Source organism: Trichoderma reesei (assembly GCF_000167675.1).
Source record: "Trichoderma reesei QM6a unplaced genomic scaffold TRIREscaffold_26, whole genome shotgun sequence".
Taxonomy (NCBI): domain Eukaryota; kingdom Fungi; phylum Ascomycota; class Sordariomycetes; order Hypocreales; family Hypocreaceae; genus Trichoderma; species Trichoderma reesei.
In genome coordinates, this window is record NW_006711173.1 from 97,663 (window position 1) to 110,248 (window position 12,586).

The 12,586-nt window shown below is 55.4% G+C and overlaps 5 protein-coding genes across 5 annotated transcripts; 3 read left to right on the forward strand and 2 right to left on the reverse strand.

The window, feature by feature from the left end:
• Nucleotides 1–1,657: 1,657 nt before the first annotated feature.
• TRIREDRAFT_51868 (uncharacterized protein) lies at nt 1,658–2,914 on the forward strand (the record flags this gene model as incomplete). The annotated part of the gene is made up of 3 exons (XM_006968779.1): nt 1,658–2,197; nt 2,264–2,730; nt 2,795–2,914. Coding segments are annotated over exons 1-3 (1,092 nt in total), but the record flags the coding sequence as incomplete, so codon positions are not given.
• Nucleotides 2,915–3,237: 323 nt separating this feature from the next.
• TRIREDRAFT_123758 (uncharacterized protein) lies at nt 3,238–4,371 on the reverse strand (the record flags this gene model as incomplete). The annotated part of the gene is made up of 2 exons (XM_006968827.1): nt 3,238–4,265; nt 4,308–4,371. 2 exons carry the CDS (start codon nt 4,369–4,371, stop codon nt 3,388–3,390), a joined length of 942 nt encoding a protein of 313 aa, XP_006968889.1. The 3' UTR covers nt 3,238–3,387.
• Nucleotides 4,372–5,922: 1,551 nt separating this feature from the next.
• Nucleotides 5,923–6,718, forward strand: TRIREDRAFT_111351 (synthase; the record flags this gene model as incomplete). Its single annotated transcript, XM_006968780.1, has 2 exons — nt 5,923–5,986; nt 6,084–6,718. The coding sequence occupies 2 exons, from the start codon at nt 5,923–5,925 to the stop codon at nt 6,716–6,718; spliced, it is 699 nt and encodes a 232-aa protein (XP_006968842.1).
• A 479-nt stretch (nt 6,719–7,197) lies between these two features.
• On the reverse strand, nt 7,198–10,578 carry TRIREDRAFT_81616 (uncharacterized protein; the record flags this gene model as incomplete). Its single annotated transcript, XM_006968828.1, has 4 exons — nt 7,198–8,942; nt 9,165–9,797; nt 9,868–10,262; nt 10,334–10,578. The coding sequence occupies 4 exons, from the start codon at nt 10,576–10,578 to the stop codon at nt 7,408–7,410; spliced, it is 2,808 nt and encodes a 935-aa protein (XP_006968890.1). The 3' UTR covers nt 7,198–7,407.
• Nucleotides 10,579–11,381: 803 nt separating this feature from the next.
• Nucleotides 11,382–12,586, forward strand: TRIREDRAFT_23237 (phosphorylase family 2; the record flags this gene model as incomplete). Its single annotated transcript, XM_006968757.1, has 4 exons — nt 11,382–11,447; nt 11,515–11,553; nt 11,618–12,109; nt 12,183–12,586. Exons 2-4 carry the CDS (start codon nt 11,526–11,528, stop codon nt 12,584–12,586), a joined length of 924 nt encoding a protein of 307 aa, XP_006968819.1. The 5' UTR covers nt 11,382–11,447; nt 11,515–11,525.

Below are 12,586 nucleotides of genomic sequence, written 5' to 3' on the forward strand. Positions count from 1 at the left end.
CGTGGTTCTAGACTTGTGGACACGCGATGGTGAGTCGCGGACGAGGGCGCAGGAATGCGGCGTTGCGCCGTGGGCAATGCCAATAATCGTATGTTGGCCGCAGTTTGCAAGCCGGGATCCGGCTTGGGCAACATTGCCTGATTGCCCACGCAGCACTCATCTTGAAAAGACAGCTGCTAGTATTGTCGATTTGTGCTACTGATCCGCACGGAGCAATAATAAGGCAGTCTTCTTGGCCAGCATCAACCCAGTAGTAATAGTCATGATTCGTCGATCTGTCTCAGGCTGACCCGGAACAGACACACAGCAGAGCAGAAAGAGGCGTTTGCTGGGCAGCAATCATCGTACATAGTAGTAGCTTTGTATCAGGCTGTTTGCAGCGACTAGGCTTTGACTGCTTGTGTGATGCTGAAGCCTTCGAAAGACCTCCCGCACGCTCCCTGTGGTGATGGGCTGCATCTCAAGCCATGAGCAGCTACAATTGAAAATAGCAAAGGCAGCTCGCAGCATCGGGATCCACGTACCTGGTCGAGACAAGGCGTGCTATGCCGCGGAGCACACAGAGTGCCACTACTACTACCTTTCGTGGTCTTCCCCCTTCCAGCGTCTGTGCAATTGTCCGAGGCCAGCCAGCTCGCAGGGGTCCGACTGGCAACAGAGCGTCGAGTTGGCGCCGTGGCGGACAAACAACTCCGTCCAGGGCCTGGGATAAGGCATCGTCGCTGAGGCTTGCCAAGCACATGTAGTAGTAGTAGTAGTAGTAGCAGCATGATGGCTGACGGAGGCTTGCAGCATCTGGGGCTCCGATGCATCTCCTGTCACCTCGGCCTGGCCTGAGCAACGTCAGCTGCCTCTGCATGTCTCAGCCGGAAGTACATTTGGTAACACGCAGTGCTGTACAACTACCTAGGCACAAGCATCTGGTTTTTGTCCATGGTCATAGTGTAGCACAAAAGGTCGGCGCTATGACTAGTATGCAAGTACGGCCATCGAGTTGTGCCTCTGTCGTGGACGGAGATGATGCAGAGTGAGATTGCAGCAAGGGGTTCGGGAAGCGCCGTGCCTTGGGTGGAACTCGTGTGTGAGTCTCGTGGATCGGGCATCTCAGATGATTCAGATCACTCATGGTACTCTACCTGCTGTATGGGACCATCGGAATGAATCGAAGCCATCCGGATCTTTTACATTTTGCATAGGTGGGTAGCCAATTCGGATGCTGCACCTCTGCGTCAGGTAATATACCTGTAGATTGATAGCTTCAAGCTGGTCTCAGCTGCCGGCGTCCTTTGTGCACCATCTCCGTACTCGACGCTTGTCGTGCCGGATCAAGAGCTGAAGCGTCAACAGATGACGATCGCATTTAATGATGGATATACAGAAATCGCGGGCATGGGTTGTGAAAATTCAACTGAATGCATCGTTTGAGAAGACGTTGAACTGTTTCGATGAAAGCTCCTGTGATGGACCAGTCAACAGCTGGAGGTGACAGAAGCGGCGGCTTAGGTAATCCTCGATACTAATTGATCCCGTCCCTCCAGATCGCGTCCCTTTCTGTGAAGCGCGTCTCCAACCCCCACCATGCAGTGAGTGAACCTACAAGCAATTGAATCAACTTTCAGTCTCGCCTTGCCTTGCCTTGGGTCCAGCAATGCTCCTGTAGAGCTCATCTCCAGACATTGTCAGCATCACATCATGTCACGCCGTCTCTTGAACCGCGGCCGCGCTGCGGCATCATCATCATCATTGACAGGCACTTCCACCACCACCACCACCACCACCACCACAGCCCTCCCAGACTACGAGCCGCTTTCGTTCCCCCTGTCCCACACTGCCCGAAAGGACCTGATTGAACTGTCCAATAACCGAGGCACTGCGCCGTATGAGAGCCAACTGAAAGAATCGATCCGCCATTTGGGCGGCAGTGTCGGCGATCTAAACGAACGCCTTCGCAGAGGCCAGGATCGACTGGCCGCACTTTGTGAGCGCCGGGAGGAAAAGGGAACGGCCAAGACAGCGGAGGAGGAGCGCCTAGAAAAAGAGCTCCCCGAATTTGAGAAGGAGGTTGAGCGGCTCACCCGCGAATCCGAGCGCGCTCTCAGAGGCTTGATTGACCGGAAAGCCGAACTGGAGGACGAGGCCGCCGTTTTGCAGGACATCAGCACTACTGCTGCAACAAGCACAATAGGTCTGGCGAGAGGTGCAGCCGCATCCCAAGGCAGAAGGAGACCAGCCAATGTTGTTGGCGGCGATGATGAGGACGAAGGAGACCAAAAGAACAACATCGAAGAAGAAGAAGAAGAACAGGCCGTAGCCAGCGTCATCGACACCTTCCGTGAGCTCCGCGCAAAGAAGAGGGCTGAGTACAACGGCCTGAGCGCTCACGAACGATACGCCCTCAACAATGACTATGTGGGATTCAAGAAGCTGTGGCACGAAGCCGCAGCCGGGGAAGACGGGCCTCCGCTACCCGACGCCTCAAGATGGTTTTCGTCGAATGGTGAACCAGACATGACAGTCCCTAGTCGGGACGGGCAAAACGGTTCCCTTGACGACGACGACGACGTGGCTGTCTCGCGCGAAAACCTCAGCATCAACTGTCCGCTGACTCTGCTGCCCATGAAGGAGCCGTACAGGAGTCGCAAGTGTCCGCATGCTTTTGAAAAGGCTGCCATTCTGGACTACCTGCCGCTCAGAGGAGAGCGCCAGTGTCCTCAGACTGGCTGTTCACAGGTGAGAAAGCTTGTTTTATCCTGCCCCCTTGACGCTGACTTGGGTGCTAACATGGAGGACCTAGACATTTTCTCGTGCCCGCTTCGAGCATGACTTTTACTTGGACGAGGCTATGAAACGGAGGATCCAGCGCTGGCAGCAGGCAGAAGAACAGAACCAGCGCGACATGGATGACGAGGACGATGAGGACGAAGCAAACGAATCTCTTTTGCTCGAAAGAGAACACCGGACAAGGGGAAGCGGCAGAGGAGTCAAGAAGGAGGAGAGATGAAGGGGGCCTTCACGACGACAGGAGCAGACAGACAGACAGAATACACAATGTGATACCCACCATAAATTCATATGGCAATTTGACAATGGCGCTTGTCAAAGAACATTCGAGTATCCCTAGCTCTGCTTGCCGCGGATTGCAATTCGTTTTGTCCTTTTCCCTCGTCTTCTTCCAAAATATCCATCTCTACCAGTTATTGTACAGTAGCGATCTGCCATCCGCCTCTTTGTCCCGAGCTCTATAGCACACCATAGGGGTATCATCTTTCCTCCTGCAACCATGTTGATACACATTCATCTGCCAAACTCCTCCTCCAGTCATTCTGGAGATGGCTGTCCGTGATGCTTGACGCTCTCGCTCGCCATTGACCTTTTTCTTTTCCTTCTTCACACCTTGCGCACAGCAAAGAAATAGTTGCCCACCTTCTCGCTGCCCTTGACCTCCCTCCACCCCAGCCCAGGCACATACACAACCCCCACGACCTTTGCGCTATCCCATCCCTTTCCCGCCAGATACCCCCTCAGCTCATCCTCGTTAATGTACTTGTTCCAATCGTGCGTCCCCGGCGGCACAATGCGCAGTATATCCTCGGCAATCAGGTTCGTCGTCAACCAGCTCATCCACGTCCTCGCAATGGTGCTCATGACGAGCCAGCCTCCCGGCTTCACCAGCGGCCGCACGCGGTCCAGGAACGCGGCGGGATCGTCGACGTGCTCAAGGACCTCGAACAGCGTGACGACGTCGTAGCCCTCGCCGTCGGCGGTGGGGACGGGCAGCTGCTCGACAGAGGTCAGCTTGTACGTCAGCTTGCCGGCCAGGCTAGGGTCCTTGCGAGCGTGGGCTTTTGCGACGGCGAGGACCGAGGGCGTGGGGTCGATGGCCGTGACGTGCTTGGTCGAGGGCAGGCGGGCGGCGCTCTCGGCGAAGATGCCGCCGCCGCAGCCAATGTCGAGGTACGTGATGCTGGCGTCTGGGATGCCGGTGCTGGTGCTGGTGGTGGTGGTGGAGGAAAAGGAAGAAGAAGAAGAAGAAGCGGGAGAGGATTCTGCTAGACAGGCGCGAATTAGGTCGTGGCGGAGGGGATTCATGAGGTGCAGCAGGCGGGAGGAGCCGTGGGGCTCCCACCACTCGGCGGCGAGGGCGGTGAAGTGGGAGACTTCATTGGGGTTGACGGAGGAAAAGGTTGAGTGGCATCGTGATGTTGGTGATGTTGGTGATGGTGTTGTTGTTGTTGCTGCTGTTGATGGTGCAGCTGTGACTGTAGCTGTAAGAGCACGAGGAAAAGAAGCCAATTGAGGTCGCAAACCAGGCACGAGCCGCCGTGAGAAGCCACTGGCGGCAGCGGCCACTGCTCGGGTCGGCGCGGGCATCTGGAACAAGAATGGCAGAAGAACAGGTAGACAGACAGACAGACAAATGATGGAGGGAACACAGTCCCAAATGCTCGGAGGCTCGGAGGCTGCCGAGGTGGTGATGTCAATGCGCTACCAGGGGGGGAAGTTGGTGGGAAACAAAAGCCGGCTGACAAAGAAAAGCAGAACTCCGAGCTCAATTGAAATCTGATCCTTTGGAGGGGCTCCGGCGTGCCGCGGGACTTTTTTTTTTTCTTGGAATGGTGGAGAAAGAAGAACCCTGAGGTGAGGATACCCGCGCGGCTGGCGATTGGTGTTTGCTCGGGGAATGGCACCGATGGTTGATGGGTACCTCTTTTGGCTGACTTTTTTGTTTGTTTAGAAAGTGAGTGCTTGTATGTATCACAGTATTGTCATCCATTGCTGGTGAGTACTTACCTTAAGTATCGACATGCTTTGTGACTGCGACCGGAATAGGGTATGAGACGGATGTATTTCTTGTAGAGAAATCACATACCTCCGACTAACACGGCACTTCATACGATCAACATAGGAAGTCAAACCCTCACATTGCCCTTGTAGACCACCCTCAAACATCAGTATTACTACTCGTAGTAATCAATGTCCCAACATACAGCCTCTGGAACCACCGTAGCCTCCACGCCTCGGCTTACACATCATTACGAGTCTGACAAAGTCGCATGTGGTATTAGCAGTCGCTTAGGTATGTATTAGCAGTCTTAGTCTCTGATGCCATCATCAGCTCTAGCGGATACGACGCACCGAGGTCGCAGTTTTGCTTGCAGGTACTCCGTACATCAGATACATTAAAAGCTTGTGATTGACACAACAACTCTACCAATCTCTCGGCTTCTTGTTGTCCCCAAACATATCCAACTTACTCACTACAAACCACCACAAAGAGCCAAAGCCGAGAATAGCCCCAATCTCGTTCGGATACTCTTTCAGCCCGCCTCCAGTATTGACAAACCGCGAACCGTCTCCGTCCCTCTACAAAGCCCATCAATCCCGCTCGGCATTTCTGCCCCTCTATTCCTGTACTTCGCCATTTTGCGCTCGGCTTTCGGGTCACACTCAAAGCAAAAACTCACCTTACTCACACGAGCCTGGGAAGCCAGCCACTTGGATTGTTCCTCGGCCAATCTCATTCCACTTCTGACCTCTCTACCTAATAATAAGACTACTTGCTACTTTTACTTGCGTCCAGCTCGGAGCCGCAAACTGCGCGGGTCCGGATTGCTCGCCAAAAGAGAGCCCAGGAGTCACGGGTACAAGCCGTCTGCGCGGAGTTTTGCCCCGACGCTGCGCCGGACAAGTCCAGACTTCAAAAGTACTGGTGACTTTCCGCCCGCCTTTGAACCACCAACATCGTCAGAGTCATAACTCCTCCCACCACCTCTCGACATTCTCGAATACCCGACTCTCGACTATTGCCCTCCTTCTATTTGTCGATTCTACTGCTTGGATATTATCGCTTGGACTGAACCTGCGCCCATTGACAGCAAGCGGCACCGAATACTCACCCAAACCCGCACATCCAAACGCAAGATGCCCTCCACCACCATAGACCAGAGTCAATTCGACTCCATCCCCGACTCCATCGAGGCCTTCCGTACGCTCTCCCCCCTCTCTCTCTCTTCCCCGATTTTGCCCTCCGCCAAATGCGTTTGATCCAACGTACTGACAATTCTCTTTCTCTCCCTTCGCAGGTAGAGGCGAGTTCCTCGTCGTCCTCGACGACCCCTCGCGCGAAAACGAAGCCGACCTCATCATCGCCGCCGACGCCATCACCACCGAGCAAATGGCCTGGATGGTCCGGCACTCGTCCGGCCTCATCTGCGCCCCCATCACCCACGCCCGCGCCGCCGCCCTCGACCTGCCGCCCATGGTCCAGCACAGCCAGGACCCCCGCGGCACCGCCTACACCGTCTCCGTCGACGCCGCCCACCCTTCCGTCACCACCGGCATCAGCGCCCACGACCGCGCCCTCGCCTGCCGCGTCCTCGCCGACCCGGCCGCCACCGCCGCCAGCCTGCGCCGCCCAGGCCACGTCCTGCCCCTGCGCGCTGCTCCGGGGGGCGTCCGCGCCAGGAACGGCCACACCGAGGCCGCGACTGAGTTTTGCCGTCTGGCCGGTAAAGTCGAGGCGGGCGTCATCTGCGAGATTGTCGACGACGGCGAGGAGGTGCCTGGGCAGGCGGTGCGGAATAGCCCGGGTATGCTGCGCGGCGAGGCGTGTATCGCGTTTGCGAGGAAATGGGGGCTCAAGGTGTGCACCATTGCTGATTTGGTGGCCTATGTCGAGAAGACGGAGGGCAAGCTGCCCGTCAATGGATCAAATTGAGACACGCGCGAAATGCGAGAGAGTCGTGAAAGAAGCATAGGGGAGAAAAGAACAAAAAAAAAAAGGCTTGAAACGACGAGAGGATCAGGAGAGCCCAGAACAGCACAAGCGAAAAGCAAGGGAAGCTCAAAGGGGGAAAAAGAGAAAGGATCACCTCATTTCTCCATCAGCAAAGTCACTTCAGTTCCACGTCCATGGTCAGTCAATCTCTGCTCGGCGCATACGGCAAGTGGCAGAACGACCCGCGGGATATCACAAGAGGGGGCAAAATATCACACTCTACTCCAACCACTTGACCCTGTATTCAAACCTCTTATTCCTACCTACTTCTACTACATATTAGTGTATATCTGTCATGTACTTTTTATGGCCATGGTCTAGGTTAGATTCATCTACTCATACGGCGCTGTTTGCATACCTACCGCAATATACATGCATAATGATGTCCATCAACAACACTCGCGGGGTCAACCGCATTTGCACACAACTTCGCCATGCTATATAAGATATGTTCAACGACTATTCAACGACTACTACCAAGATATGCCTCGCTTTGAATTTGCTCTCGAGTCCCAGCTGACATACAGCTAAACTCCAACGCAAGAAAAACGCCTGTGAATGCTCCATCTCGTTCATAGCTTTGACAATTGCTCACAAAAGAAATCAATAAAAGCAGACACACGACGACATTACGCCATAAAGTCCTCCTCGATGTTGCCCTGACCGCCGCCGCCGCCGCCGCCGCCCTTGGTCTGGTTGAGCCCCAACTTAAGTTCTGCAGCCTTCTCGAGCAGCTCGTCCGTGTCGCGGTCCGGCATCGTCAACGGCGGCGCCGTGTTGGACCGGACTTGCACCTTGACCTCGCCTTGCACTCCGTCCAACTTTATCGTCGAGAGCGTGGCGCCACCCGGCGGTGGCCTTAGGTTCGGCTGCGGCGCGAGGCTCACCAGCTCGCGGAAGAAATTGTTGGCCGCTTCGCAGCCGTCCAGCAGCCACTTCAGGCAAATGGTGACCCGCTCCTTGGCAAAGGGGTTGTGGTCGTCGTACGCGCAGCAGTTGAGAAGGGGCACAATGCCGTTGTACTTCATCATCTGCATCTGCACCTGCGCATTGCCCGGGCTGCTCTGGCCGGGAGGAGGCTGCAGCAGCGTTGCGATGATGGTAAAGATCTGTCCCTTGATGCCGGACCATGGGAACTTGTGAGCCGGCTCCTGCAGGGGTGGAGGCGGCGGCGACGGGGACACACACTCGGGCCCTGTCGAGTATGGCCGCTCCACCATTGGGTCGTTGACGTCGCTGCCGTTGGTGTTGGTGTTGAGGCTGGGGGCGCTCTCCGCCGACGGCGCGCGCTTGGGCACTTCGACAAGTGGTTTCTTCGGCACTGCGGCCTCGAGGCTGCTGAGGATCGTGATCAGATCATAGATGGCCTGCCACTCGATCAGGTGCGGTCGCATGTCCACCATTTCAGCCACGGTCGTCAGAAACTCCAGGTACTGAGCCAACCCATCCTTGGCTCGCTCCATATCCCAGCTGTCAACCGGGAACTCGGCTGGGTCACGGTTCTCTTCTCGAATCTGCGCTTGCAGGTGCATCAGTGCCGCGCATTCCGGCACAATACGGCTCCGGAAGAAGCTGAAGAAGAAGTGCGCCAGCTTGAGATCTCTCGTCTGGTCTTTGGAGTCTTGCGTGGTGGAGCTGGCTGCTCGGGCTCGGAGCATGTGGTTGACGAGGCGCAACAGAACCGTCTGTGCCGGAGAGATGATGTCCTTGGGAATTCTCAACGAGTTCCACGCATACGGCACCAGCGCGCTGTGGTGAATGGCTTCCACAATCTGTGTCGTGACTTGGAAGATGAGGCTCTGCTCGTCCTTGTCCCACACGGCAATGAAGACGAGCAGCTCCCGGAGCAGACTCTTGCCGCAGTCCAGGGCCAGGAACATTCTGCATCGCGTCTTTTGCAAGTTTTCTCCAGCACGTGTCAAGCCGGACCCTGCGTGATCCAGTATGCACGACTTCACTATCATGTGCAACGCTTCGATCTGCTTAGGATCCAAAATGTTGGGCACTTCGGTCAAAAGTCCGGTCAATGGCCCATCGCCATATGATTCGTCGTCGTCAACCTCCTCATCGTCCATCATGTCGTCCATATAATCATGAGGATAGTCATGATCATGATGGTGATGGTGATGGTGATGGTGGTGGCAATGATGGTGGTGATGGTCATCTTCGTTTTCATGATGATGATGGTGGTGATAGTGGTGGTCGCAATCCTCAACCTCGTTGCCAGAGGCGGCATGTTCGTGATGGTGATGGTCGTGATCATATTCGTGGACGTGTTCATGGTCATGCTCGTGTTCGTGATCATGATGGTGATGGCACTCATGGTCGTCCTCATGATGGTGATGGTGGTGGTGGTGGCGGAGATAGCAGTCGTGGCAGTCGTGACAGTGCTCATGATCCGAGAGGTCCTCTTCGGCGCCCTCGGGAGGCGGCGAGTGGTCCGCTCGGTATGAATGGGCATATCGATGAACCAGGTTGTTCCGGCAATGCTCCGTACGCGACTGGGCAAACTCCACCGAAGGCATGCCCACCACCCAGTCTTCGTAGTTGGGGTCGCGTGCTCGGAGCCACCAGGTATCAATCTCGCGCGACACACGAGCGTACAGCCGATCCTGCTCAAACTTGTCCGTCTCATCCGGCTTCCATACCGGGTTGATCTTGTCGTAATTATCGTCCATGATAACGGGTGGCGCTCCAGGGACATCTGGAAGCCAGTTCCAGGCCAGTGGCCGTATAGGGGCCAAGTTGCCCGGCGGTTTGTCTGCATGGTTTTGCGCGTAGTCCTTGAGCAGCGCCCTTGCCGTGTCGCACATTTTCGAGTTTCGATCGAGCCAGTGCTGAACCTGCAGCTTCGCCACATCTGGGCGGAAGCCCGACCCGTCACTCATGATCTCCTCTGGGCTCGACAGCGCACCGTCATCGTCAAACAGCACGTCGAACCAAAAAGACATCTTGTTTCGATCATGCTTGGCAGTCCAGTTATGAACTTGCTGCAGTGAAGTCACAAGCAGTTTTTTGTCTAAACAACAAGTCAGCCTGCGTTGTTCCTTCTCCATCTTGGGGGTAAGCAAAGATCAGCATCCACATACATAATTCGGTGATGTCCGTAAGCTTTAGCCTCTGGGTCTCGTCCAATATCTCGCCGTCATAACCCTTACTTGTGACGTTAACACAGAGAATAATCGTCTGATAGACCATCTGGTCAAAGTGCACCGCGGCACAGATATCCTGAGGAACCTCGGGCTCGGCATTCACGAGGAGATTGCGGGCGATGTGCATGAGTTTGATGAGAGTGCCCAGGTCTTCCTTGACAGACACGTGGTTGAGGACGATCAAGGCCGTGCTCTCCTGGGGACTGACTCCCTTGTCGGGGTCATTCAAAGCCGACAGCGGTCCCACTGACCGCGAAGTCAAGCTCGGGATGGCAGCCGCGAAGATCCTGGTCAGCCATATCCAGATGGCCACGTTCCGCGCCAACGCCTCTCTTTTCGACGATGCCGTCCAGGTTAGCCAGCGCTCCAGAAACCCAGCTGCTGTAGATTCAGTTCATCTTACCTGACTTTTCGAAGCGTGTGCGTCTTCTCCAGCGTCTTGGAAATCATCGAGTTGACTCGCGCCGTTGTCTGAGGGCCCATGGGCGGTGACTGTGTGAAATGGCCCTCGAGGCAGATGAGTGCGGCTGAGAAGCATCGCTCCTCGATAGTCTCGCCTGAGTCGCCGCCTCCATTTTCCTGTGGCCGCGGCGCAGCAACATCCTGTCCCAGCACCGTGGTATCGTTGATGTCAATCGACTCTGCCATCCTCATCTCTGCGGCCGTTGTGCGGGGAAGAGTCTGGACAGATACAGAGCAGAGCAGAGGCGATGACGACGAGGCGCGTGTGAGCAGGCTCTTGATAATTGGTTGCAGGTTAAAGAAGTTGAATTGCTGGGATGGTTTCGCAGGGAAAAAAAAAAGTTGCCGGCTTGGTAAGCATCAGAGCCCCGCTATATCGGGAATAGAGAGTCCAACAACGAGGCGATAATTAGAAGGAAGTTGCTACCTAGAGCTATGCTGAATATCTCTTTGTTTCATTCAGTAGGGGCATCATGAGTCTGACTAAGATAGATTGAAGGAGTTTGGAAACATGAGAAGTCGATGGATGGCATCTTCGCGGTTGAAGTTGTTTCCCTGTCAACGAGAGCGGCGACATCCGTCTTCTTTCCCTGCCTCGGGACAGGAGCCGCCAGGTACCGAGATAGCGATAAGGTACCTTGATGGTCCCTGCACTGTAGCCGGTCTCTGAACAGGCACTGCTTCGTCTCCTGTCAGATACATTGACCGTCATCACTTGAAGCAACTCTGTGACATCTCCAAATGCTCGTATAGCCATCCATGGATCCCGTCTGTCATCTCAGAATATCACATAAGCGCGCTAGGCTCTATAAAAGTCAAACTTGGTGATGACGTGCTCCTTGCTCTGAACTCTCGTCGAAAAAAAAAGTACAGGATAAAAGATAGACGTGCCCCTCCAAAGGTATTGACCTATCGATAGAGGGGTAATAACTCCGATAGCAGCAGAAAACATCAACCACCACTTTTTTCTTGGTCCTGTGAAGCTGCGCCTTTTCTTCAAACCACTATAAGTCACCATACCCAGACACTTCCATACTTCTCAATAGCAATCTACAGTAGGTGATGCGCTCTTTGTCTTGATTCGCCTCTTGTACAGGCAAATCAACTAACACCAGGCACCAGCAGCCGTCATCATGGGCGACCTCCCTACCACCTTCGACCGTATGTCACGATAGCTTCACAAACCAGCCCTCAATGCGACCATGTCTCTAACTCCCTCGTCCAGAGCCCGTCCACATTGCCGTCATTGGCGGCACCGGCCTTGCCCAGCTCGAGGGCTACGAGCCCATTGCCCTCGTCAACCCCCTCACCCCCTGGGGATATCCCGCCTCGCCCATCGCCATCCTCTCCCACAACGGCGTCAACATCGCCTTCCTCGCCCGCCACGGCCTGCACCACCAGTTTGCGCCCCACGAGGTCCCCAACCGTGCCAACATCGCCGCTCTCCGCCACCTCGGTGTCCGATGCGTCATTGCCTTCTCCGCCGTCGGCTCTCTGCAGGAGGAGATCAAGCCCATGGACTTTGTCGTCCCTGACCAGGTCATCGATCGCACCAAGGGCATCCGACCCTTTACCTTCTTCGAGGGCGGTGTTGTTGGTCATGTCGGCTTTGCGGACCCCTTTGACAAGAAGCTGGCGGATATCGTCAAGACTTGCGCGGCGCACATGAAGGGCGACGGCGTGGTGCTCCATGACAAGGGCACCATCATCTGCATGGGTTCGTCGACACACCTTCTATAACGGGACAATCTTGGGAACTCGCAAACAAAACTAACTCGGGATACATACAGAGGGACCTCAATTCTCCACTCGTGCCGAATCCCACATGTACCGCTCCTGGGGCGGCTCCGTCATCAACATGTCCGCCCTGCCCGAGGCCAAGCTTGCGCGTGAAGCAGAGCTCTCCTACCAGATGATCTGCATGGCCACCGACTACGACTGCTGGCACTCATACGAGGACGTCAACGTCGAAATGGTCATCAAGTACATGCAGGCCAACAGCCAGAACGCCAAGCGACTGGTTGGAGGCGTCCTCGACCAGCTCTCCAAGATCGACCACAGCGATCTTGTTCAGGCCAAGCACTGGGAAGGGTACTCTACCGGATCCGTCAAGTTCATGACAAAGCCTGCCGGCAGGAACCCCGAGGCTATGAAGAAGATTGAGTACCTGTTCCCCGGCTTCTGGGACAACTGA